At 42.5% G+C, this 27,089-nt stretch overlaps 1 protein-coding gene across 8 annotated transcripts in view; it reads right to left on the bottom strand.

The window, feature by feature from the left end:
* Positions 1-2,167: 2,167 nt before the first annotated feature.
* Positions 2,168-27,089, bottom strand: part of elna (elastin a) — a 58,781-nt gene continuing 33,859 nt past the window's right edge. For 2 of the 8 annotated variants that reach the window (XM_086143134.1, XM_086143148.1), the window contains exons 9-50: positions 26,161-26,214; positions 25,900-25,980; positions 25,291-25,338; positions 25,137-25,199; positions 24,128-24,160; positions 23,967-24,041; positions 22,652-22,690; positions 22,490-22,573; positions 22,365-22,415; positions 22,198-22,278; positions 21,416-21,499; positions 20,091-20,225; positions 19,869-19,988; positions 19,487-19,672; positions 18,958-19,092; positions 18,555-18,695; positions 18,239-18,376; positions 17,751-17,927; positions 17,299-17,397; positions 17,111-17,191; positions 16,989-17,021; positions 16,749-16,832; positions 16,586-16,624; positions 16,058-16,264; positions 14,711-14,836; positions 14,587-14,622; positions 14,037-14,090; positions 12,948-12,974; positions 12,843-12,857; positions 12,713-12,742; positions 12,535-12,555; positions 10,616-10,642; positions 10,380-10,427; positions 10,082-10,138; positions 9,916-9,990; positions 9,649-9,708; positions 8,740-8,811; positions 7,278-7,322; positions 6,707-6,754; positions 5,087-5,122; positions 3,804-3,875; positions 2,168-3,571 (exon numbers count right to left, since the gene is read on the bottom strand). In XM_086143134.1, the coding sequence (XP_085999260.1) occupies positions 3,522-3,571; positions 3,804-3,875; positions 5,087-5,122; positions 6,707-6,754; positions 7,278-7,322; positions 8,740-8,811; positions 9,649-9,708; positions 9,916-9,990; positions 10,082-10,138; positions 10,380-10,427; positions 10,616-10,642; positions 12,535-12,555; positions 12,713-12,742; positions 12,843-12,857; positions 12,948-12,974; positions 14,037-14,090; positions 14,587-14,622; positions 14,711-14,836; positions 16,058-16,264; positions 16,586-16,624; positions 16,749-16,832; positions 16,989-17,021; positions 17,111-17,191; positions 17,299-17,397; positions 17,751-17,927; positions 18,239-18,376; positions 18,555-18,695; positions 18,958-19,092; positions 19,487-19,672; positions 19,869-19,988; positions 20,091-20,225; positions 21,416-21,499; positions 22,198-22,278; positions 22,365-22,415; positions 22,490-22,573; positions 22,652-22,690; positions 23,967-24,041; positions 24,128-24,160; positions 25,137-25,199; positions 25,291-25,338; positions 25,900-25,980; positions 26,161-26,214 (3,167 nt within the window). In that variant the 3' untranslated portion in view covers positions 2,168-3,521. The remainder of the gene's footprint in view (positions 3,572-3,803; positions 3,876-5,086; positions 5,123-6,706; positions 6,755-7,277; positions 7,323-8,739; positions 8,812-9,648; positions 9,709-9,915; positions 9,991-10,081; positions 10,139-10,379; positions 10,428-10,615; positions 10,643-12,534; positions 12,556-12,712; positions 12,743-12,842; positions 12,858-12,947; positions 12,975-14,036; positions 14,091-14,586; positions 14,623-14,710; positions 14,837-16,057; positions 16,265-16,585; positions 16,625-16,748; positions 16,833-16,988; positions 17,022-17,110; positions 17,192-17,298; positions 17,398-17,750; positions 17,928-18,238; positions 18,377-18,554; positions 18,696-18,957; positions 19,093-19,486; positions 19,673-19,868; positions 19,989-20,090; positions 20,226-21,415; positions 21,500-22,197; positions 22,279-22,364; positions 22,416-22,489; positions 22,574-22,651; positions 22,691-23,966; positions 24,042-24,127; positions 24,161-25,136; positions 25,200-25,290; positions 25,339-25,899; positions 25,981-26,160; positions 26,215-27,089) is intronic. The other 6 variants (XM_086143166.1, XM_086143140.1, XM_086143157.1 and 3 more) reach the window with 6 other exon arrangements.

The following is a 27,089-nucleotide window of genomic DNA, read 5'->3' as shown; positions in this document are numbered from 1 at the left end:
GTTGGCCAACCAGCAGCACTCCTCCAGGCAGGAATGAGGAGGGGAGGAGGAAGAGGACGAAGAAGAGGAAGAGGAGGGAGGCGCCGCTCCGTGCGGTGGAATTAGTGAAGGGCGAGACCCCCCACTGTTATCATACGATGCTATAGCGACTTACATTTTTGCCATTTTCACTCGATAACAATCACTCTTTTTTTTCCTTCGTCAAAATATTACAGTTTAAGTCCCGTGACAAATACTGTTCATTAAAAAAAAACTTTAATTGGCAAAATAAACATCTTTGCCAAACACTTTGAGCACCTTGTGTTTCGAGTTGCTGTAATTAACGCTGCGGGATACTCGCTGCGCTTCCGGTCACGTGACATGGATGGATCAGTTCAATTTTATGCTGGGGGGGGGGCTTCGGCACGAAACCATGGACTAAGTCAACCTAAGAGATTAACAAACGACAATTTTATTTTGTATTTATTAAAACTCAATACTTAATGTAGTAATCGAGTAATGCATACTTCAGAAATCAATATTCAAATAGGTAGCAGGTGAGTATCAAATCATCAAAACCTCAGGATGGGTACTTCCATCTCTCCAATTATAATTACAGGAGAGCAAGTTCAACACTTTTCAGGTAAAGTCTACAGATTAAAAAATAGCTTTGATTAATCTGCAATTAATCGATAATTAGATTTTTTTTTTTTCCATAAGCAGTGAAAGTCTCTTCTTTAATGGGCAAAAAGTTATAGTGTTCATCTTTGGAATCGCTAGAGTTAATTAATTGATTCACAAATCGATTAATCAACAGAAGCCTCACATTGTCGCTCATGACACTTGTTTAGGATCTTGTGGTTCAGGACCAGTGTTGCCAGATAAGCCTGACAGTTTCCAGCGTATTCACAACTTCAAACCCCCAAACTCTTGACCTGGTCAGAAACTGGGTAAAACAATCACACATGTCACAGGAAACATGTCTACTGCCTCCGTAGCATTTTTTAAGAATGCATCAATTCAACACTGGTTCAGTGTCACTATACTGAAGAATAGCATCAGGTGCAAAGGTGAACCTTCAAAGCCACTTAACCAATAGCAAACCCTGCCCTCACAAGCCCTCTTAACACTAAAAACATTGGACAGAACTCAAGGAAATCAAATGTTTATTTCCACCATGTGCTTTTGACAATTGCGTAACGGCTCGTCTATTAAAATTGCTCTCACAACATTTTCAAAAACCTGCCATATGCAATTTAATCAAAAGAAGCCCAATTGGCTGGAAACCCACCAAATCTGTTCACACTTTTCAGGACAGCACAAGGAAAAGCGAGGGCTTTGGTCCTTGCTTTATTTTTTCATTTTATGGCCTAAACAAACAGTTGAGTCATTAAAAATGGTTGGTAGCAGCACATTTTCTCATTTAATTTTTTTTTTTCCAAACCAAGGAGGGCTGATTTTGTACAGGTGCTTATGATCCAACTGTAGACATGTTGATTTCTGAGAAAATGACAGAAATGGACAAATCTTCCCAGAGACTCTTTAACCGAGTGCCAACTTAGATATTCTAACTGTGCACCGATTAATCAGTTTGGATCTCCTCCTGCAGACTGGTTGTTCCGGTGACCTTCACATTTTTGCCATTTTCTTCACCTGTGTCGCTACACTTTCACTTCATCCCATTTCCTGCGCTAAAGCCGCACGGCTCGGCAGATTAGCTTTAAGAGTCAAAGCAACGAACAGACAAATCGCAGCACCATTTTATGGATTATTGGAACCAAAGGAACATAATGTTCTTTCCAGGGACCTCGACTGCGAAATAACAGGCTTGTTGGGAGAAGACTACATCGGAATATTCCTGGGAAAAAGCTTTGGGGCAGTATTGTTGGGATAGCTGTTTTTTTTTTTTTTTTTTAGTAATACTGCAGTTCCAGCAGGACACGGTTTGTAAATGAAGTAGGAAACAACAATCTTCCTATGTGGAACAGGGCTCTGGCTCTCGTGAGACCTCGGCATGACTTGATTATTTCCAGCTGGCACAACAAGTGTAGAGTTACTATACCAAGGAAACGGACAGTGTCTTCTGTCAGATATTGCAAATTCTATCAGTTATTGGGAAATACCAGGCATTTTTACCGCCGTCCTAAAGCTAATCCTCGTGCAAAATAAACAAACAGAGGGGTACAAATTTCTTTGACACATTTTATTTAGTTACTTGCGGGAAGCAAAATGCTAAGATATGACAAGTCACATGTGTGTCGTGGAAATATTTAAAACAAAAAAAAAAGTGCAAAACCACACCGTTCCTCCTTCTAGAAATAGTCTTAAATAAAGATGAGCAATATCCCACGGCACATAAGACAAGGTCTGACCCAGCACGGAGCGGAAAAACCGAAGCCAGATAACATCAGATTAGTACAAAATACAGTACAAAATCACAAAAAGAAACAGGAGGGTTGGTGGCGGGGGATCTGGGCAGGGGTGGGTGGGTCACCTGGCGACAGTGCTCATGAATCTTTGGTCAGTAAAGCCTTTTTAAAAAGCAGCTCAAGTTGATGGACAAAGGGGTGGACCCAATAAAGTCATTCTTTTTTCATATCGCCTTTCTAAACAGTGGATAAATGCAATTGTTCTTACTTTATGTTCATACATTCCTAGTAACAATAAAGATATGAGTCAAAGCATGGTGCAAAAAAAAGCTTGAATACGTAAATGCAAATAACTGATGAAAAGAGACTAAACACTTGACTACAGCGCTCTATCCTAGACTTTTAGGACGTTCCACATTCGGACAAAAACATCCACGCGCCAGAGTTGCGTTTGAAGGAGTCTTTGGGTCAGAAATGCAGAGAAGACTGATCTGCTCTTGCATCTCAGAGTCAGCAAGATGGCAGAGCAGATGGGTTGGCCAGTGCCGCTCTTCCTACTGCTTTATACCCGGCGGGTCTTAAAATAGCAGCAGCGGATGGGGAGCCAAAGTGGCCGGATTTCATCATATCTGGAAGATACGTCCACCTCAGAAGTCAGGGAGGGGACAAACTCAGCCCAGCAAGGTGATACAGTGTTTTGCTGCAACGTAACGGCAGCTCAACCTCGCTGACAGAGAGGGAAATCATTCAAAGGTCACAATGGCAGTAGATGCTTGTCTTTCACACAACAGTACATCCATATGTCAGTACACACGCACACGCACGCGCACACACACACACACACTCACCCACACACACATGCATTTTGATGCACACAAAAAAAGCAACTCAAGCTGACGCACACTTTGTTTTCAAAGTAGGTCAGGACATCGAGGGGAGCCACGGCCAATTAATCACATTCACAACTGAAGCACATTCAACATTAAGTGTCACATCCGAAAGTGTAAAAAAAAAAATTCTGGGTCGGTGGGTTCGTATAAAAACAAGACACTGAAATCAAGTAAAATCTCTGCAAGTTTTCTAATGGAGATTTGTTTGCATATAAAATGTACATTCTAGATCATGCAGTAGCACCATGGTTTCTTGATGTCACACCAGCTCCCAAGAAAGCTTCTACTTCCGCCTCTTCCCACAATATTTCCCCTGGCATCCTGCAACTCCACCTGCAGCAAAGATCATCACAATTTAAGTTTAATCTTCCCTTAAGTATTAAGTACTTACACATGAGCCACATGTTCCCTCTGAGCCTTTAACCAGAGCGACTTGGATTTGCAATGAGAGACTGTGAAAAACAAGTTCATTTTAAGGAGCTGGATTTGCTTTTTTTTCACCATAGTGCCCCTAAGAATTCAACTATAATTGTCAGATTAGGAAGTGTGTGTGTGTGTCTTTTACCTCTGTGGATCCCTCCTCCAGCCCCTCCCAGGAAGCCCTGCAATGGATTTCCAATGTACTTGGCTGCTTTAGCTGCGAAACAAAACAGGCGCAATCAATACTGTGTTTGACTTAATTTTGCTGCTTTGTTCTGAGAAACAAATGTTGTCTGACTCTGTGAGATGGGGTTGCGGGTGGGGGGTTAAGACACAAAATAGGCCACAGGCGAAGCTTCGATCTGTCTGTGCCATCAAAGAAAACACGACTTTATCATCAGATTGCCTCTTAAATGTGCCCATTGTTTGCAAAACCAACATCAAGCTGCATAAAAGAAGCTAGTGATTGAGAAACAAGACTGTGAGGAGGCATGCTTATTTGGGTCAGAGAGAAGAAGGCCAATTTTCTAACCAGCGGACCGCTCCACTCTCAAGCCGGCCATCGCAAAGTTTGCAGTTTGAAAGGTTTACGTGCATTGAATTCGCTTTTGGAAGCCAGTAGCTCTTAGTTGAACTGGAATAGAAGTAGTAGTTTAACCCAATAAATGAAATCTGAGTTGACCTGACTCAAATTCAAACAGCCTTGTATCTTCCATCAAAAACAACTAGAGCGAAAGGCTTCAAAACTGCCTCAAAACTGTTCATCCTTATATCTCGCGCTGAAAACTTCAGCCGCACTTGACCAAAGCTACACAAAAAAATAAAATTTGGATTTTGTGGCGTGATGTCAGTCATCAATGTCAGCTGAATTTCCTGGAGATAATCCCAACCACTGTAATCTCCAAGACTCGGGAAAATGCGGTTAATGCCATCTGCACTGATGAGCACACGCGGTGCCGGCCTGCGCCGCGCCCTCGTTCAAACTCATCCAGATAATCTGGAACATTGGCATCTTCGCCCGGTGATCACAGAGTAAAGTCGGGACAAAGCGACAGGGGTGACCCTCGCATCACAGATCGTGCTTATTATCACATTTGGCGACGGACATCGCTGGAGCCGTCACCATCAGCAAATTTAGTCTCCCTCTCCAGTCCATTTTTTTTTTCTTTAAAATAACATAATGATAGCGCAAAATACTGGACATCTGGCACAGACTCCTACCGAGACTACCAATGGAAGATGTGAATCGCAGTTGAAGGTGACTTTGACTTTGCAGTTGACTTCGTTTTCATCATAGCTCATGGACAGAAAAATGTTTATGGACAAGATAAGTTTACGCTAAAAGGGTCCGATTGGCGAGAGTCCCAACAGCCAACAATGAAACGTTTCCGATTGAGTGTTCTGTGGGGTAATGAACGTAAGTGGTACCTTGTTGAGGAGTCAGAGGAGCGGGTACGTAACCACCTGGACGAGACAAAAGAGATGGTGCCGTGAGTCGGATGTCAAATATACCTGATATGTTTCTCTGCCGGGATCCGTCAAGGAAGAAATGAGATTAGACAACGAGAAGCACCTAAATCATGCACGAATGTTTCTCTAAGCCATTCGGAGTGACACCATTTTAGAAGCAGACTGCAGTCAGTAGTTAAAAACACATTTAAAAAAAGGTTTTGGATAGCTCCAGGTAACAAGCTGATTTGATTTAATCCTTGAAAACATGATAAACAATTCCATCAACAATCACTGCTTCAAAGGGGTGAACATAATTTAATTATGTTATGCAAATTCAGCTTCTTGTGCCGTTGTTAGAAATTTGAAATGACACGCTAATGTTTTTTGAAAGCTTCACATCTGAAAAGGATTCAGGATTGTTCACATTTTAATGGATAGGATTGTTGTCTCGGGCATGGATACTGTCAGGTCAACGCCGTTTAATTTTGAACTCATTATATACCATTCCTATCGATGTGTTACTCAGCTTCTACAATCTCACTACCTTACGCCATTCACTACCTCACCCATTCACATCATGCCCCAACTCAGCTGTCCCAGCCCGCTGTTGTCACTCTATTTATGTTGTTTAGTTCTGGTTGTGTATTTTTCCCCCTTACTGTGCCTTTATGTTGTCTATTATTATCCCTGATGTTGTTGGTGTTGCTGTTGTTGGCTGTTGTTGTTGTTGATGTTGTTGTAGATGTTGTTGTTGCTGCGGTGGTGTTTTTATTCGTGGATGTCTTGCTATCCTCTGTCTTCTGTCTCTCTGTTTATATTTACATTCATATTTATTTGACTTTTTTATTTTTTGACATAACTGTTACGCTGCTGTGACAAAGGAATTTCCCCTATGGGGATCAATAAAGTTTATCTTATCTTATCTTATCTTATCTTATCTTATCTTAGCTATTTCCACTGGTAACTGCAACCAAAACATGCGCGCCAATGACATATAGTTGGAAAAGTGCTACAATATAATATAGTATTTGCACCACTGGGGCATTAAAAATGACTGAAATGACTGGAATCTTATTCAGAAGGTCATTCCAGCGTAGTTTAATCAGCTCTCTTCGATTTAGAATAATAATAATAAGCCTCTATATGGAGCCACACATCATTTTACTGCGGCCGTAATATTCAAAGTATTAGCTTTTTGCATGTGGTATTTGTGTAGTGAATAGCTGTAGGCGTACTTGGGGAGATACTACGTTTTGCATGAATACATAAAGGCCAGCTTTGACTTTTTACTATCCATGTGTTTCATGTTGTTTTTTTTCATTTCTTTTCTTTGCAGACACAGCAGAACCCTGTTCTTCTGCTGTTGCCACAAATACACTTTTCTCACGCCTCCGCCTTCTGAGGATGAATGGTTCTCTTCGGCTTTCCGTTTTTTGCCTCCTCCTGATTTATGGTGGAGGAGAAGGCCCCCCAAAGGTCACAAAGATAACCCAACACAAACATATTGTCTCCTCCATCTCTATCAGCCGACAACTCCACCGAAAATGTGAGGGAAAAAAAGAAATGGGAACTCACAGACGGAGAAAGGTAAAATACCTGGGTACAGCTGTTGGGGGTAAGCTCCTCCATAGCCAGGTACTAGGCCTGCGGAAGTAAAAAAAACAAAGAAAGAGTCATATAACTATGTGTTGAAGTATATACGGTATTATGAGTTGCAGTATTTGTAAAAATGTTGAAGGCCGCATGTGTAAATTCTGAATGAACGACATGGAAACTATTTTCAAGGACGCAAAAAGCGAATAAGCCGGCGTGACCGCATTTCTATAAAAGCCGATAATTACTCATCAGGAGGCAAAGCTCCGTTGGAAATAATGCCCCTGAAAATGAGGGAAGTTATTAACATCATCTGTGGAAGCAGTTTACACAGACGTCATAATCTTGCTGAGGGGAGGGGGGCGTCGGGGGCCGTGACAGTGTGGTTTCCGCGCCGCGGTGAGAGAGGGCTGCCGCTTTGTGATTCCGCCCGTGCCTCACCGACAGGGAAGCGGCAAAATAATGCTGTGCCGGCATGGTTGCTATGTTTATCCGACGCGTAAGGTCATTTATTTGATAAGTCCGAGAAGAGGAGGGATGAAAATAACCGGTGAAACGGTACGGTGCTCCTTGCCTTGCGGATATCCACCTCCGGCGCCGCCTCCGATATTGCCATAGCCTGTTCACATGGAGAAAAGCTTTGTGATACACTGTGCGGTCGGCTTTACATCAAAATCTGCATTGTGTGTCTTCTTCTGCTTCCAACCCAGCCAACCCCCAACAAGTATGGTGGTTCAGATAAAAACGGGAACAACCCAAACTTCCTCCGGTACAAATGTGCTATTTTTAAGGCAGGGCCCTCCGGGGACAGAGTGTTATCTTCAATCGGACTTTGATGGCGTGCACAGCTTACACCAGAGGGAACAGCGTCGCTGACATGTCCAAACTGCCAAACCCCAAACCACTGACGTGCACAACAAATGAAAGTCCCTATCACAGTCTCACTCAAAGGGGATAAATGACTAGATGAGTATTTTAGCGATTTCTTTCGCTACTAATAAGAGGGAACTTTAGTCAATCAGAACTTAAAAAGAATATTCATTCATTCACTGATCATTTATGCCGCTTTTTTTGCACGCAGGTTGTCGGGGTGGCAGGAGTCTGACTCGCCTGTCACTGGGCAATCAGCCATTCACCCTGTCATTTATACCTGGTATAGAGAAATGCAGCCATTCACCCATTCATTCACATGTCATAGAGGCAAAAAAAGGTCACCCCCTCATTCAAACCTTATACAGAGACATGCGACCGTTGACTCTCATCCACAGGTCAAAAGAGATTAACCTTCTGATTCACACCCCGCACAACTATTCCCTCTTTCATTCGCACATCTGGGAAATTAAGGGTTTCCAATGATACGCCTCTGTGTTTTTGGACAGCGGGGGTGAAACCGGAGAACCCTGAGGAACGCGGACACGTTGAGAACATACAAACTCCATGTAGAACGCCAGCCCCCCCACGTCGGACTCGAATTAGGGGCCTAAACAATCCACCACCATGCTGCCATCTTGTCGAGTACAGGCTGTACAAGATAAACGGGAAAAGTCTTTTGCGTCGCAAAGTAGAAACCTCTATAATACTCTTTTAACGTCAACTTTAATAAAGAACTGAATCACAGCCTTTTTGTTCCATGGGTTTTTTAAACTGGGCTTCAAACAAAGAGGATGGGAAGATAAACTGAGCAGCCTCCATTCCCCGTAAAAATCCAGGAATGTTTTGAAGCCAAATAAACTTTATCCAGCTATTTGCTATGAGGGAAGCAAATAGGTCATTATTTTACTATTCCTTTTGTGAAGTGATTTTTTTCCTCCAATAACATTGCAGGATGGAATAAGAGATTCTAATACTGCAAACTGAGCGGCTGCAGTTCTTTCTAAGATCTTGACTTTAACCTCCTCGTGCCTAAAGATGGAGGCCGTGCCCTCTGGGCTGTTGTAAAAAGTAACAGCTCACGCTAAATATTACGATTAAATGTGACATCGCTCCCACATGTTTTCATCATGATTCTGCGCTCCAGTATTTGTTATCAAGCCTACCTGGTTTGGGGGCTTTAGCCGCACCGCCAGTCCCTCCGAGGCCCCCAGCACCCGGATACGCCAACCCACCCGCTGCCGGAAAAAAAAGACATAGACAAATATAAATAACAGGAATAAAAGATCACAAAATGGTCACTAAATGTTGTAACTATGGCACAAAAACAGCTATTTGTTTGTTGTGAACAAAATATGTTAGAGGGATGTACGACATACTGAAGTACATTTGCAGTTTGCTTATAAATTCATTGTATGCACAAAAGCCATGTTATTGCCATTGTCAAAACTGTACTTTGCAACTTTCATTTGCAAGGAATTGGGACTTTCGTATTCGCAGACCCTTTCTCAGCCCACGTCATAGAACATAGTTTTTATTTTGAGGAACAACGTGCAGCATGGCTTGGAATGGGTGTAGAAAAAGCCGTTCTTCTGAAAACCGCCGCCGAGTTTGGTTGGCCAAAGTGTCCAGTAGATTCCTGGTGTCTGATGCTAAACTGCCATAAGGGATCTTATCAGCATGTAGGATCATTTCCTGCACAGGAAATGCAATACGCCGGCATCTCCTGGCCAACTGTCACTTTGAGCACTGGGCACAACAGGGCTGTTTTGTTTATTGTTTTTTTTTCTTTTTTTCTTTGATTTCAAGTTGGGTGACGACTTCGCCCGATATAGCAGCCCATTCCAATGTTGAAATGGACTGAGAAAAACTAGCATCAATGTCTGGTCTGGTCTGGTCTTTTGCTCCAGAGTGGAAATACATACATCAAGCAGACTTTATCAACATTCAGCATTTTTTTCTTAGGAGAGGAATTTAACATATGCTTCTTATGTGTTGTGTGAAGGGAACTTAGTGTGAATAAAATGTTACATAAAATCCCAAGTTGTGAAAAAGGTAAACGGGAGCGCTCTGACCTGGATAACCTCCTCCTGCAGTCAGTGGAATTCCTCCTCCAGCTCCTGCTCCTCCTACAGCTGTAACAGGACAGGACACAACCAACTGTGTTCACAGACCACATAAAGTACAAGAGATTAAAAAAACAAGAAGTTATTGTATCGGAGACAAGTTATGTTTCTCGGAATGAGCTCTATCTCGGTCAAAAAAGATGCATTAAAACAAGAGTACCCTTAGAGGCCATTTCGGTTCATTTCGCCCTGTATCAAGACTGAAGGCAAACTCACCTGGAGGTTTCAGCGGCTTGGCTCCGGGCAACGTTGCGGCTCCAGTTCCGACCCCAGTACCAGCACCATAGGGGACTACAGAAGAGAAGCGGTGACGGTAACAGTTACCTTAATATGCAAAAAAAAAAAAAAAGCTGATAGTTAGGTGTAGGTGAAAGGAGCTTGCCTCCATAGGGTCCGCCAGCATAAGGATATCCGCCTGGCCCAAAGCCTGTTCCAGCACCTGTTGGATAGAAAACCCGAACTTTGAATTGTTATTGATGAGGATCGCCCTTCATAGCGAAGGACTTTAAAAAAAGGTTTCCATTTGGCAGCGCATAATTTTTTCCATTTTGTTTTTGGTAAAAACGCTATCACCACAATGGCCCAACATATTTATACATTTCATGTGTCAGGACCTTTCCTCCATAAAAATACAGAATTTTGTTTTATATCTCAGAAGGAATGTTAGGGGTTTTCTGTACCTGGTAAAATTGGTTTGGGGGGTTTGCCCACGGCACCAACACCAACACCTGAAAACAGGCAGCAATTTGGATCAGGAGAGTCAAAGATATAGCTACAGGAAAGATGCTACGTTTGTCTCTGTCTCCATCATGTGGTTAAAGTTTGCAGTGTATCCCACAGAGTCATGGGTCTAAAAAAAAAAAGAGAAAAAAAAAGAATCCCAGTTTCCAAAACAGAAGTATAAAAATGGGCCTACCTCCAGGCTGCTGGACCCCTGTTGCAACTAAAGGAGAGAGGAAAGCAACATAAGCTGCAGATCACACCCCGGGGCAGGTGCAGGTGCCTGATACTGGCGAGGCAGCGGACCAACACCAAAATAAAACACCAACAAAATCGATTTTCTTAACCAAATAGCTAAATTGTATGGAGGGGATGGAGAGGAAAGACAAAACAATGGACACACAAGTCTGAACTCAAGAGATTTTCAGGATTTCCATTCCTCCTGACCTGCTTTCTCTTCCCTCTACAACAGGGATCCGTATCATAGAGGCGGGGGGTCGTTCCAGAGAATTGTCATTTCCTCAAAACGGTTTTGGTGGGATATATCGCCATGGTAACGGGGGGCCTAAACTGCTCTGGTGCAGGTAAAGATAACATAACCCCTCTCATTGATCAGTGAGTTCTCAATGGACCATAGTGGGAAGTCAGTGTGGAGAGAGGAGAGGGTGTAAGTGTGTGTGTGTGTGTGTGTGTGTGTGTGTGTGTGTGTGTGTGTGTGTGTGTGTGTGTGTGTGTGTGCGTGTTCCTTGAATATAAGTGAGGGGATAACTCATCTGTGTCGGATCACTTTAAGCCTAATGCGGACGCTGATTGAAGCAGTAAAGCCCGTCATTTGTCGACTTTAATTTCTGGATGTAAATGTATCCACTGGGCTGAATGATGTTTTCACGAGATGCATGTTTGTCATGAAATACAGATTTAATAATAATTCCATTTATTAATCGAATTACTTCCACAGTCAGAGATGCCAAGGGTACCCTCTGATGCAAATGTGATTTTCCTGCATCTGTTATATGAATTCAACCCAGATTTTCACCGTATTCCAGCTTTAGACAAAGAAATATAACTTGAGTGTATTTTGCATGTATTTCGTCACAGGAGCCTGCAGCAAAGATGGTGTGTGCTGACTGCGAATGCACACACTCTTATCTTGACTTTGCATTTGCTTCACTAATTTGGTTTAAATCCAGCTAATGGGTTTGCATTCAACTAACTAGGCTGGTCAATATTTTAATTTAGCCGGGTGAACCCGCTTCTTGATGCAGGCCCGGGATTTCCCTGATGAGTTTTGCCTGGTTTTGCCTGCCTCTTCTTTTTAATGAATAAATTAGGATCTATCCTGAAAGTCCCTTTTTTATACATCTACTTGTGCCTCCAATCCACATGAAACATCTCAAATAAATGACCTTCTACCATATAATTGGTTTTTAGCACATGCTTCAGTTTAACTCTGAGTAATTGTTGGGATCCGAGTGTTCGCTCACTGACCTATAAAACGCATATGATTAGATAAATACTGAGATGGTCAATGAGGCGTGATTTCGCCGCGTGATCATTATTCTTTACGTGTTTTAAGCAACAAGACAGTCGGCACATTTAGGCGTAATTAGGGACACGTTCGGCGATCGCGGTTCAGTTGGAGCCCAGATGTTGGCCACATGTGCGACGAAGACGCACTGCTGCGGTAACCATCCTTCTGTATCAGTCACCTCTCTCGTTTTCATTTATTCATTCACTCACTGTTATCTATAGTTTTCCTGGCGCTCAGGGTGGCCGGAACATGTCCCAACTATCATCGGGCGAGCGTTCACCCTTGACCGGTCGATCAAAGGGCCACATATCGAGACATAGTGACGCATATCACTCACTCACTCACTCACTCACTCATTCATACCTCTAGGCAATTTAGGGTCTATGGTGAACCTTTTGGACTCTGTGAGGAAACCGGAGAAACCGGGGAAAAACATATGAAGACACGGGTGGGAGAGCATGCAAACTCCCTGTCAGAGTCGAAATGGTGAGGGTGAAGCATTAATTTTCTTTTAGTGTCATGTAGTTGTGCTTTAAAATGAGGAATCAGAAAGAGCACAGAAAACTGAGACGGTTTGCACTCACCGGGTTGACCTACGGAACCAACTAAAACAAAAAGACAAAAACAATAAATTACATAATTTATTTCTATCTAATACACGGTAAACTGTCAGGAGAGGGTTAGAAAGCACACAACACTCAGTGAGTTTAAAATCCAAGAACATTTGGAAATAATGCAGCGCCGCATTAAGAAACTTCTTACCACCAGGGGACGCCGGAACACCGACTCCACCTGTGACATTGAAATGTGACATTCAGCGTCTCCTATCAGACATCTCGTGTTTATGCCAGACTTTTATTTATGCAATTAAGGGAAAGTTGAATTTATTTACCAACGCTCGTCCCTGCTGTGAAACAAAGGAAAAGTATCATCAGGCACTTTTATATTACACATGAAGTACTTTTAGGTGGACTGAAATTCATCTGATAGTACTTACCACTAGGAAGTACAATTCCACCGGCAACTGTGGAAAAAATAAAAATGCAAATTAAGGCCTTTTAAGGTCCAGGATACTGGAAATAAACATTGGTTATAATGTGATAAAGTATGACCTACCGCCTATTTTTTTTAATCACATCCACCACAAGTGGGCAAGGAAAAAAAAAAGAAAAAAGAGTCAAACTAATTGTTATATTATACAGTCATGTCACTTCTGTTTGGTTGGATAACAAAATGAATAAATATCATTGATTTTGCTACCGAGAAAAGAGGCTCACCTTTCGAACCGTACATATATCACAACATAGAAGAATGTAAAGTTATTCTAGAGCAGGGGCTTCACTTCAAATTAACTGCCATTAATTCTTTTTTTTATTACAAGACTATATGTTCTACCACACTTAAAAGTTCAGTTTTTTTGCACGCTCTCCAAAATTATTTTATGCAAATTCAAACAAACCAAAAAAAAATCCCTGCTGTAGAACTGTGGAGAGGAACAGTAATTAAGGAAAAAGGTGGGCAGACAACATCATCACCGTCAAAACTTCAAACAAGAGCAATCATGTGTTACATTCCAGGGTTAAGTGAGATACAATATAGATTTTTTTTTATCAGAAAATGACATTCATGGTTCACCTTGAGAGAAACTTGCCAAGCAGAATGAGCGGTTAGTAAAAAGGAAAGGAGTGTGCAGGAGACGTACTATTGAGGAAAGACAAACTGTGGCCGGAAGTGACATAATGAAAAAAGGTAGTGGCGGCAGAGGATTTAAGGAGAAGCACTGCTGGAGTGAGTAAATGATCCGACAGAGAAAAAACGCTGACGGAAACAACTGAATCGACCGTGTAATTGCAGTCCCTAAAAGAAGACTGATGCTTCTCTGTGTCAGGAAGTAAAAGTAGTCAAGAGGAAGCATGAGTCTAACTAGAATTTAACTCTAGCTGCTAAATGCATAATCTCAATTTGAAGAAAACGCTGATACACAATTATGTTTATGTCAAGTTTATCAGAGCAGAAAATACATATAAATTCCCTGTGAGATGTATATTCAATAGCACGGATCTCTCATGCAAGCAGTAAGTCTTACTGGGCTGCGGGACCTCTGGGTCCTTGCCAGTTGCGGCTGTACTTGTGGGACCTGCTAGAAAGACAACAGGTTCCATTTTTCATTCGCCGTCGACTTAAAGGGGGCAGAGGAAGGGCGGGGAAGGGGGGGACTAGAACAGGCAGAAGCTGTGAGGTGGATCTTGACGCTGCACGAAGCCGGGACGCTTAAAGCTCAAGGGGGTCAATAGCTGATAGCATTAGCATTACAGTCATGGTTCTTTTTTGGGTGGGATGGTTACTGCGCCGGCGCTCTCAACCCAAGGTTGAGTTCAGCTGCTGCATAGAAGGTCCTGTACAATTTAAGTTTATATTCAAATATCCTGTATATGTCTATGGAGGTTCTCAGTCATCCAGGTCAAGGTGAATTCTTGTTGAAATCGTCTTGTCGTGGCAACGGTCAAGAAAATGTTTATTAGATTGGGGGATGATCCAGGGTCGATTATTGTTCGTGCAATACAGATACATACAGTATCATAATTTTGGGCCGGACGTACTAACAGAATATGCTGAATGGTGGCCTATCACTTTACCTGGACCGGGAGTTCCATCGGGACCTACATCCTTTTCTGTAAAAGCAATAAAAAGACCCTTGGGAATTGTATAAAGTTATATAAAAGGGCTCATATCAGAAAATGTTGATGCCGTTATCTTTACCTGGTTTTCCAGCGATAGGAACACCTGTGCCATCTGGAACCGAAACAGGAGCGCCATCTGGAAGACCACTGATGACCGAACCTGGTGTAGCTCCTGGCAGAGCGAGCCCTGTTCCTGTGACGCCTGCTGAGGGGTTACATATCGGGTCAAAACCGGCCGACACGTCTTACCTTATAATGCGACACTTTGAGAATTTCCAACAGGCTGATAGTGATTACTCTGTTATATCGTTATAGCTAAACGTTTCCTGACACTGACCTCAGGCATTCATGAAGAGACAACAGAGATGAATTTACTTTTGCTGGAGTAACAGGTTCCTAAACTTTGTGTTTTTTAACCAGACTTTAAAGATCTTTAAAGATCTCTTGTCCTCAAACACAGTCTCACTCCAAAAGCATCAACAGCCTGATGACTTGTCAAGGTTCCCTTAGAGTTACATATCGTCGCATTAAATCACACTTTCTTGTCATTCTTTCGATCAACCTGGAGTGTCACGACTACATCAACATCTGTATCTATATTTAAACCTAATCTAAATAAAAGCAGAGTCTATATTATCCACGTTTTTGTACTCTAAATAAGAAATCGCGCTCTTCCACTGACACTGAACCCAAAAATAGATGGTTTGTCAGGTTTGTCAAAAAAAAAGACGGGGACGGGATACCTGACCCGTTAGTATGTGACACAAGCTTGGGAGTGAGAACGCGTTGTGTACTCTGGTTAGAAAAGGTGCCACTGCTGCTAATATTAATATGCTTGATTGAATGTGTAATAAAAAGATTCAAAAAACTATATAACTATATATATATATATATATATATATATATATATGTGTGTGTGTGTACATAAAACCATTTTTTGTACTATCATACTACCTCTGTCTATACTTACCACTGTTATCTGTGCAAAATTTGTGTTTTGATTTAATTCTCATTTATACATTCTCCAAGACACCTTACTTATCATCATGTCATTTATTTTTTTTATCCACGTCATCTATGGCCATTCCCTGCACAAGGCATTTAATTTCATATTTTTAATATTTTGTAGTCTACTGTATATATTGTGCATAGTCTTTGTTTATTTGCACCCTTAGTTGCATATTCTTTCTATTATTAACATGTCAGCAATTTTCTACAATGAAATGCTGCTGTGACAATTGAATTTCCTTATTGTGGGATCCATAGTCTGACTTATGTAATCTTATTGCAATCCTATTGGCTGATACAGAAGATACAGCAATGACTTCAAAACCTTTTAAAATAAATGTTTAAGTCACCCTGTGATGTCTGAAGAACAAAATCAAAATCGGTTTGTGTCATGTGTGTATACAGGAGTGTCAATTACCGAATTTAGCAGGTTTTGCACCAGCAGGGTATCCACCGGCTCCCACGCCGGCTACTCCTTGACTCGGCAGTCCCACTCCTCCCAGTCCTGTTCCGGCTCCTCCTAATCCTGTTCCGGCTCCTCCCAGTCCTGTTGCGGCTCCTCCTAATCCTGTTCCAGCTCCTCCCAGTCCTGTTGCGGCTCCTCCTAATCCTGCTCCGGCTCCGCCTGAAACACACGGTGGACGTTGAGAAGTTTTTATTTCTTTTTTAACATCTCCTGACACTTATCAAAGCAATAGCAGGTCACCTGACAGGTAGCATATTTTTATCAGATGGCTTTTTTTCAAACTAATAAGAATTAGGCAATCCAGAAATGCAAGCCTGGATGTGAATAAATGTTTTCCTGCTTATATCCGATTATATACAGCTGATTTTGTTGATCATAATGTCAAATGCATTATGCAGGCACAGCCTCAAACCTCAAAGAGGATTTTAATGATGGTTGCTAAAATGTCAAAAAAATAAACTAACCAATATATAATCTTACCATATTTTGGGGGTTTGACTCCACCACCCGGATTGTAACCTATAAGAAAAAGAAAAAAGAAAAAAATCAGCTTGACTGAAAAAAAGCTTTTGTGAAGGAACACATGCACTGTCAGTATAAAAATACATTTATCTAAAAACGCTTTGACAGCTGGACAGCTCACCTCCAAAGCTGCCAACACCAGGCAGAACCTGTCCTGCTCCTCCAGGGACTCCCCCTGCCCCTCCTACGCCGGCTCCTGGGACCCCTGGAAAGGATTAGACGAAGTGCCACGACCAGAAATATAGTTATGTATGAAAGATTTCTTAGATACTGTTCAATGTTGTAAGATGTACAGGTGTATGACACAAGCCAAACTTAAAGAATTATTTGTCAGTAGTTGGTAACAATATTATTCTCCCACCGTATTTAGGAGGTTTGGCACCCGCTGCCAAGGCTGCAACGCAACACACAGAAATTAAAACAAAAAAATGATCTGGAAGATTTTGGGATATTAAAAAACTTGTTTTTCCCACAAATCCTTACATCCATATCCTGGTAGAAATGGGACGCCTCCTCCGCCTAAACCTCCACCACCGTTTGGAGCTACCCCTGCACCGCCCGGACCTAAAACACGCCGGAAAAAAATATTATTACTCATATTCATTTCTAATAACCCAGTATGGAATAGCAATATATTTTATATTACCATCACGTCAGTTCATTTAAGTTACCATAAATGGTAGATTTGCCGGCGGCGGCAGAAGCAGGGTATCTGCCATAACCAGCTCCTCCATAACCAAGCGCTCCAGTGCCCCCCGCCCCGCCGGCTCCTATGGAGGAAAACAATCATGAGGGTCTCTGGGGTGGCCTGGATCTGCGTGGTTAGCCTGCATTCCTCAAGGGTGAGGTACTCTGAGCCGCGTGTCCTCGGTTCAACCACAGATTTACGGTCTGTCACATCGGTCCCAAGTGCTCTTTGGCAAAGTAAATGATGTGAGCGCGGGTATTAAAAATGGTCCTTTCCAAGATCTTAAAATGAAACACATTTCTATCTCATTAGTGCCACTCTCAGGCTTCCTTCCTGGCCTTGGCGACTTTCTCATCACTGGGTATTGCCTTCTGGACTCAAGCCCCGACTCCAGCGAAACCGCGGCACACATTCTGAGATATGAATCTCCAGTACCATACTTAGCAGCTTTGGCAGCGGCGACTGCAGCCGGGTATCCCCCGCCTCCAAGTCCTCCCGCTCCTCCCAGTCCGCCAGGTCCTCCGAATCCCCCGGTCCCCCCGGCGCCTCCGAGACCCCCGAGCCCTCCGGCTCCTCCGGCTCCACCGAGTCCACCAGCTCCCCCTTGAACGCCTGTTCCATTTGGGAAAAATACAGTTAAAGGTCTCAAATTTGTGAGTTTTTGAGAAAAAGTTGATTTGCAATAAGAAATAAAAGCTAAGTACTATTTTATTTTTCATTCAAGTAAACCTGAATTTTAATATAGTTGGACTGTAACATTTGCATATTCTTTTAAGAATCGTAGGCAGCTCTCCTTTTTGGAATATGCCACCACCTTCATCAAACCAATGGAAAATGGCTCAGTTTTTCAAAGGTGACACTGTGAGAGCTATAAAGCATTACCGCATCATGACTTCTCAGATATGGAGAGTATTTTACAATACCATATTTAGCAGCTTTAGCAGCTGCTGCCGCAGCTGGGTATCCGCCGCCTCCCAGACCTCCTGGTCCTCCAAGTCCGCCAGCCGGCCCCAGTCCTCCTGTTCCTCCGAGCACGCCAGCTCCACCCAGGCCTCCAGCGCCTGTGGAGGAAACATCCCTCTCAGGGTCAAGGATGTATTTGGGCGTAAAACCATACATGAGTTTGTCAAGGGATTCCAGGGATATGTGCTCATATTCCCCCGAAGCCACGTACACTTTTAATCTCTGAGCATTGTATCGCTGGAGATGTTTGCTGGGTAATAATCTACGACATTCTACCGTATTTAGCAGCTTTAGCAGCAGCAGCAGCAGCACCAGCAGGGTATCCGCCACCTCCAAGTCCACCTGCTCCCCCGAGTCCTCCGAGTGCTCCAAGTCCTCCAGTTCCAATTCCTCCGGGTCCGGCTCCTCCCAGCCCTCCTGTAGAGATTGAAACAACTTACGGAATAAACTTGCACTTCGATGTTTTGCAGTAATTGTGCAACTTTTGTATTTTTTGGCCTTTTCCAGATGAGCAAACCTTAAATCCTTAAAACCTGCACAGTTTAAACACATATTTTTCCAAAGTGCTCTGAGCAGAGTAGTTGACATTTTGTCCATCATGCAAAATAAGATTGCGCCTCAGTGAACAATTTCAATTGGTTTGCCTGTGAAAAAATAAGTCAATACACAAATGATCTACCATATTTTGCAGCTTTCGCAGCAGCGGCACCGCCAGGGTAAGCTCCACCTCCCAGTCCTCCAGCTCCTCCCAGTCCTCCAGCTCCTCCCAGTCCTCCGGCTCCTCCGAGTCCTCCGACTCCTCCCAATCTGGTTCCTGCAAGGGAAACAATTATTCGCGGGTAAAATCTGGGGGGTTCGAACAGCTGGGAGATGAAAGAATATTTATGTCAGAGTAATTTATTATGCTTTTCTAATCATAAATTCTCTGCTGTTTATACACCTATGAGCTTTTTCCCATTTCATGTTCAGATTACGCAACCAAGGCTATGCCAGTGGTCTTGACCTAACTTGGCTTACCTATGAAAATGTTATTACACACAGTTCATTGAAGCTATGATTGTGAGTTCAAACATACAGTGCTTGATGTTTTTCTTTGCTATTACCGAATCGCTTGGGTTTCGCCATCTCACCATTGGACATCTCCCAAAAAATAAGACATTGCAAAAACCGAGATACACAAAAAAAAAAATTAATCAGTAACACTATACCATATTTTGCAGCTTTAGCAGCGGCGGCAGCGGCAGGGTATCCTCCACCTCCCAGTCCTCCTGGTCCCCCTAGTCCCCCAGCTCCCAGTCCACCTGCACCAAGTCCACCGGGTCCAAATCCTCCTGTTCCAAGTCCCCCAGCTCCGGGTCCTCCACCACCGAGTCCTCCAGCTCCACCAAGTCCTGCTGCTCCCATGGAGATAAAAAACAAAATTAAAGGTTAAACTTTGCCTCCATTTAAAAACTTACCTCATATTTGAAAATGTTGTCAAACATTTGTCAACTGCTTCAAAGGGATCTTTTTGGTTGCCTCAGAACAAAAAAAAAAAAAAAAAAAAAACACAAATCTTGGCTAATTTATGGTAAAGTTAAAATAATCTACCATATTTTGCAGCTTTAGCAGCAGCGGCAGCAGCAGCAGGGTATCCGCCAGCTCCCAGTCCACCGGGTCCTCCAAGTGCTCCAGCTCCTCCAAGTCCTCCTACCCCCCCTAATCCTGCTCCTGTGGAGGAAACAATTATTCACAGGTAACTCCTTGACCCAAAATCGCAGATGAATCACATCCCAAATACTAAGATCAATCAAATATTTCACAATATTCTACCATATTTGGCAGCCTTAGCAGCAGCAGCAGCAGCAGCAGCAGCAGCAGCAGCAGCGGCCGGTGATCCTCCACCACCAAAACCTGCTGTTCCTCCTAGTCCTCCAACCCCTCCAAGCGCTCCTGCTCCTCCTTGTCCTTTTACAAGAAACAATTAGATAAATATTTTTAGGTTGATTGTGCTTGTGGCTGATTGTGCTTGTGGCATGGTTTTACTTGAGAACATGGTTTCGGTTTAAGGGTAACTTGGGTAAACTTGGGAGTCTCGGCAGCCCATGATTATTGCTGACAAAAGGTAAGACGCAAATGAGTCAAGTATGACTATCAAATCCTTTGGGAAATGTTGAATCTTCAAAAACATCATGGCTGAGACTCCAGGGAAGATGGCTTGGGGATTGAAAATATACAAAAAACCCAAAGACGGAGCCAGGCGAGTCCCAAAGGAAGACAAAGACGTCAGGTGTTTAGAGGCAGCAGCCACATCACAGAAAAAGTTGAGAAGACCAGGAGCAATTAATTATTACTGGAACTGAATGATTGATGGTTGCATTTTGACTAATCTGCTGACAAAGTACAGTCAAAAGGCCTTTATAGTTTTGTACTGTGCACACACTAGTATTGTGTGGCAGCATACTTTTTTTCAGGCTAAGTAGCCATAAATTACTGGCTGGAAAATCACATCATCAAGATCAATAGAGGTTCAGTATTTTTGTTATAGGATAATCGGTCATTTCTGGAGAGGTTGCCGTAATCGTACTCTCTGTCAATCATGGTCACCCTCGTGAGTTAAACTAACCTGGGCCTTAAACGATTGCCGAGCCATTGCTAATCATCCAAAGAAAGCCAAGAACCAGGATTTGACAGACATGGCTGATATTACTGGATGCCAACTACACTCGCCCCATTAAAGGTGGCTATGGAGGGAGATACTGCAATATAAAGAACTTGTAAACGTGATGGGGAAATAGTACATTCAGCATGTTGTGCGCAGATCCCGCAGGTTTCTTTTTGTAGTCCAATGATTGCTGAAAGTAAATCATATGCATTCAGCTGAAGACTGCGGGTCATTTTTGTGCTGAGATCACTTTCAAAGTTTCTATGACAGCTGCAGAGTTATCATGCAGAGTGTAACAATGTTGTGACAGCTGGTTTGAACATTATCAAACATGGGGTGCTGGGAGAGATGGAGCTGCTCCCCGGCGGTGGAGTTGTTTCTGCTGGAGGATCATCCTGTACTCGCTAGGTAGTTAAAAGGGCCTTGGGAATGCTGTAAAACACAAGTCCATGGAGACACCATGCAACAATTTGGGAGATATAAATAGTAATACCATATTTAGCGGCTTTAGCTGCAGCAGCACCGGCGGGGTATCCTCCACCTCCAAGACCTCCGGCCCCTCCCAGTCCTCCTGCTCCTATAAAGGAAAAAAGCAAACAATTTTACTAGCAGCCGGGACTGATTAAACTGATTAAAATACATTTGAAGTGAGTTTGGGGGGGGAATTACATTAATGGTTAAAGTCCAAAGAGGTCTTTGGACCAAAGTGACAATGGTTGATAATGTCGGCTGTAGCTTTATTTATTGTTTGGACCAATTATCAGACTTTTTAAATATGCAGTTTTGTCAAATTAATTTTTCATTTAGCCAAACAGATTTGTGATCTCGCCCATCATATACTGGTTTTCTACCTCAGAGGGGGAAACATTTTTGCAGTCAGACTCATGATCATTGTCTTATCTTTGTCCCGGAAAGACAAAGCCATTTCATGTTCCTGATTTTCCACCAGATCACGATTACATTCATCTAATAACATCAACAGTGTCTTATTACATCATTATGCACTTATATAATTTTATTGTTCCAACAATAAATGACCAGAGTTCACACTCTTGGAAGTTTTTGAAGATCTAGCTGGTAGGAGGGAGGTTTGTTAGCTGATGTTGGAAAATTGAAGAAATAAAAGGCAAAAAAGTCTGGTATTGAAGTTGCCAGCAATTAAACACGCACAAATTACTGCTGCATACTGCATTTTACTTGCACTCATTTATACAGACTTGTTAAGAACGGAGTGCATATGTCTTTTCCCAGATGTTAGATTTGCGGGCACCGAACCTGGAAACAATCCACCGGTGCCGCCAAGGCCTCCGATACCACCAACACCACCGCCGCCTACGCCTCCGGCACCCCCCAACCCTGTGTGAAAGAACACCAACTTATACATATCTATCAACTTCAGAATATTTTTTTCTTTTGCAGGAAGACTTAATCTCAAAGCTCACCATATTTGGCAGCTTTAGCCTGAGCAGGTGAGATGCCCCCAGGTCCCACTCCTAAAGACAGTAAAAAAGTCAAGAGATATCCTGGTGTCTGGTATCTTTTTAGCCCATATTAATTAGACACAAACCAGTTCCAACAGGATATCCAGGCTTTGAACCTCCACCGATTCCTCCTGGAAGTCCAGCTCCACCTGTGCCAAATCCCCCATAACCTGAAATATTGTAATGTGTCAAATCTCTTTCCACCAATGCTATGGTTACACCAATTTTTCAAAAGAAAAAAAGTTTACCGAAGGGAAATTTGCCACCACTGGGTTTTGCTCCATAGCCTGAAAGCAAATTTTATCAATAATAATCAGAATGATAAATGAGACAATAAGAACAGAGATTATCTCAACCAATGCAAATCATTTTCAATGACAGGCAACTTTATTTGTACCAACACAGGGGCGATCCCTTGCGAGAGTTGCTCTAAGGGTTCATGTATCACAAGCATTCCTGAAATATAGTCAAGAGCTAAGAGCCCTGAAATCCAGGCATTGGTGAGCTTTTCGAGTTTTTGCTGTGACAGTGCTGTGACTCAAGGTTTTGAGGCGGCGGTGGAAATTAAAACCCGAGTCCAGCATCTCAATCATATCAGAGTGGGATTTAGGGTGAGAGCTAAGAAAATGATGTTGGTCATATTTCTAATGCATTAGAAAAAAAATCCTGCCACCGAGCCCCTGTTTTTCCCATTGTGGGACACATAATAGGAGTTATTTGTCACTAGCATAATGGTGGTAACACATTTGTTTTGCTTGTTTAGTTCTGTTTTCCCCTTTCAGAAACATTACACACACACACACACACACACACACACACACAGAGTATTATAGATTAAATGGTAGAGGACCCAAAATCGATCTCTGGGGAACCCCACATGTAGAGGCGGTGTTCTGCCGTGAACCTAAACAGTCAAGAAGAAAGAGTGCTGCCTGGTGTTAGAATGTCTGTGGTAATGCGGTGCAGTGACTAAGGCAGTAATCCGGTCCAAAAGTACTCAATCATAGACTGTGACTGTGTCAGTCCTCAAGCGGATGTCATTAATTACTTTTATTGGTTTAGTCTCAGCGGTGTATTGGCTCTGTAATCCAAACAGAAAGTAACCAAAGCACTTGTTGAGCTAGAATTTATGACTAAGTTGCTTTTGAAAAAACTCTTTCATGAACATTAGATGAAGTGGGATTCGCAACTGTAAAGTAAATTAGTCATCCATTTCATCCAGTCATCCCCTTTTTTTGAAAATAAATAGTTACCTCTCATACACAATATATTCAGGTGTTGGAAATAAAGCCATAAGTAAAACTTGCTGTTGAGGTTAATCAAACAAACATCATAAGCCTATTTTGTAAAATAAAGCACTCATCTTTAAAATAAAACTTTAAAAATATCGAGTCTTCTATATCTTAATCGGATTGTTGATATTTTGTATTTAGTTATCAGTGAGAACTTTAGTGCCACATAGAACACCTGTCAACTGTTGGGACACAAGGCTATTTGTTGACTGATAATGGCAAAAAAAAAATCTTCTTTAAATTCTGTGTATGATCAAATCTTTGTTCCCACCTTGACCTTTGGGTGTTTTCAGTGGGTATCCATGAAACACTCCTGGCTGCATTTGTCCACCATACCCACGGCCTCCTGGGTAGAGTGAAATACATTTTCATGGATTCTGGACACAGACGAGAAAGTACACGTATTCGATTGAAATCGAGCACAATACCTACCGGTTCCCCCTGCGCCCTGTCCTGCTCCCCCAACTGTGAAAGAAAAATCAAATCGGCCAGTCAGATACAAAGATGGCCGAAGTTCATTGTATGACACAACTGACAAAACAGAAATAAACAACAACAAATATAAAATACACTCAATAAACTATCGCCAAATAAACGGACAAAAGTCCAGAGTGGCCTACTCTACAACCCAGAACATGCTGAAAAAAAAAGAAGCTAGGCCAGGACATGCGGAACATTTTTGTATCTGCGTCACTGTAATTGCATTGAATTCAAATCCACTGACGTGCACAGACAAAAAAACAACAAAGACTGTGTCATATTCAAATAGCTGTTAGGAGGGACGGACCAAATCATTTTATATAACATAATTAGCAAAGATATCCCGTCCTTTGCTATAAAGCAATTTTACATTTTTTTATTGTGTCAGCTGAATATTCAACATCAGTGTCTGGAAAATTTGCAATCCCCACTCGCAGATTATATCAAATTTTCAGCAAACTCTGACAAAAAAAACAAAAAAGAAAAAACTTTCATCAACGAATATGACATCAGCCTTTCAGTATAAAACACTGGAGATACATCTTTACACACAGAGTCGCACGAAGAAGGAAAAAACAAACACATTTTTTGGACTTCAGGAATTAATTTCATAATAGGAAACTTGGTGAGCCATTCTACTTTAAATTAGCCTGAATCAATTATAACTAAATATTCCCAGATCAACTTGAGTGCTTTTGGCTTTTTCCAGGGCTAAATGGAATCTGGTCATTTTCAAATTGTGTTTTTGGAGAGGCACACTTCAAATGCATTAAAAGTTTTTAACAGGACAGATGTAACCCAGAGGAGCTGAGCTAATTCTTTTGCTCAAAGATCCTGAACTTCAAATACGTCGGGCATGTTGTGTATCACAACGAAGCGGCTATTTGTTGCAGCTTCATCCATTTCCATTTCAAAATGGTATCTGTGCCAAAAAAAATGACTTCTTTGACTTAAACCTTACTTGATTTTTGACTGAGATCAGTACCGGTGGCAACTCCTGGAAGAACTCCTCGTCCGCCAAACCCTAAAGGAGTAAGCCAGAGGACCGCGTTAGCAGGGATTTGCTTGCAAAATCGAAAACTGACAGACTAGTTACTGTATTGAATGTGACGCACCAGTTCCTGGTACAATGCCGCCTTGGTAAAGACCTGGCACACCTACACCTGTCACAGCCAAAGAAACATTATTAAAATTTTGTATCCGTCATGCAAAAGTGCTGGGTGCAGTCTTGCTGTCCGTAAGGATTATTCATTATCTATGTTGTTTATCCTGCCCCTCAGACTGGAACCAAGCTGAAATTGGGGGTGAAGCGGGGCGGACCCTGGTCCGATTGCCGCTCGGACAAACAACAATTCTCTCAAATGCGCAGAGGCACTTTAGGGTCTCCAATGAGACGACTGGACTGCGGGAGGAAACTGGAAAACTTGGAGGAGACCCACTCCACGCAGAAGGGCCCCCATGTCATGGACCGTCTAGCTGTGAGTTGAAAGCACTATCCACTGTGCTAAATATCAGAATAGATTATTATTAGATTATGTAAATGGAAATGATGAAAGTTGTGAGACAAAGCCACAAGAAATACAGTCATGGTGCAAAGTTAAGGGCTTTGTTGCTTCTAAACAAATGGCTTGACTCATGAGAGGCAGCCAACACTGCGCCCGCAAAAATTGCAGGCCAGCATGATCGCTATTATTTTAACTTTTCAGTGTGTAATCTATACAAACCTGGCAATTTGGAAGCTTTCTTTCCTGCACCTAGGCCACCTGCGGCGCCTCCTGGAAGACCCGTCTGAGGGATAACAGGGACTGTAAAAAGAGGGGGTGGGGGGGGAGTTATGTGAGTTACACAAGGGGGGTCCGATTAAAATTTTAAACATGCTGGCACATCTGGTGCATTCAGTGTTCATAGAAATCAGGGGAGGTAAAGTACCTCCGGTGTGTGCTTGTGTGTGTTTGCATATGTTTGTGTGTGTGTGTGTGTGTTACCTCCAGCTGGCACTGCAGCCCCAGTTCCCGCTCCTCCAGGCCCCCCTCCAGCCCCTGTGACAACATAACATTATATCATTACGATAAAACTGATAACAACAATGGTAATATGATAATGTTATTATACTGGAATCAAAAACACATTAGTTTGTTTGAGCACTTTGTGAAGTATTTTTCTTTGTGTGTGTGTGCCACAAGATGCTCAGCGCCAGCCACAAGTGTGTGGATTACTTATTTTAGATGTGTTACATCCTCTGACCACTGAAGGCCGCTGTAGCATTAGTACGTCCAAAAGGACGTGTGAAGTTTGTGCCAGGTTTGCCCGGCTGCTGGGGAGCCAGATCCATAGACTGGACAACGCTAATGAATGCAGCTAATCTGGGCCTTTTAGTCTGTCATCACTGTCATGACCAAAAGCAACATGGCTGTCTTGTAATCTAATCATGGGAGGCAGCCAGTATGTATGGCATTTGCACTGCCTCATCAAATGCCTCATTTATTTGGCTATCCTTTTGTGCAGGAAATGAGCTGTCAGCTTCAGTTGTAAGCGGTCTTGGCAGGGGGATAAAACACAATCATTTATTTGTTCAAACTTTTTTTTTTTTTTTGCATTTTTAAATCTTACACCCCCCCCCCCCATTCTTTCGCCGGACAGACATTGCGCACTACCTGTAAATATGCGGCCGGAGAGATCTGTTGAGCAAACTCCTGGCAAAGAAGTGTTTGTTTTATCTGTGCAGTCTTATTTTGAATGTCATTAAAGGAGCATAGACCGATGTGAGGGACAAAGGTTTTGCGTCTGCCAACCAATACTTAAGAGCGGGCCGTTTGCCAAATCGTAGGCGCTTCGTAAGTGAGTCCAAGTTTAATCAGCCTGCCGAACTTAAACAAAACAGCACGGCTATTGAGGAGATGCCGGGTTCTGAGAA

The sequence above is a fragment of the Fistularia commersonii genome, chromosome 3 (assembly GCF_037954325.1).
Source record: "Fistularia commersonii isolate RoL2024-O1a breed Wild chromosome 3, RoL_Fcom_v1.0, whole genome shotgun sequence".
NCBI lineage: Eukaryota > Metazoa > Chordata > Actinopteri > Syngnathiformes > Fistulariidae > Fistularia > Fistularia commersonii.
This window is presented reverse-complemented; position numbering and strand designations above follow the sequence as displayed.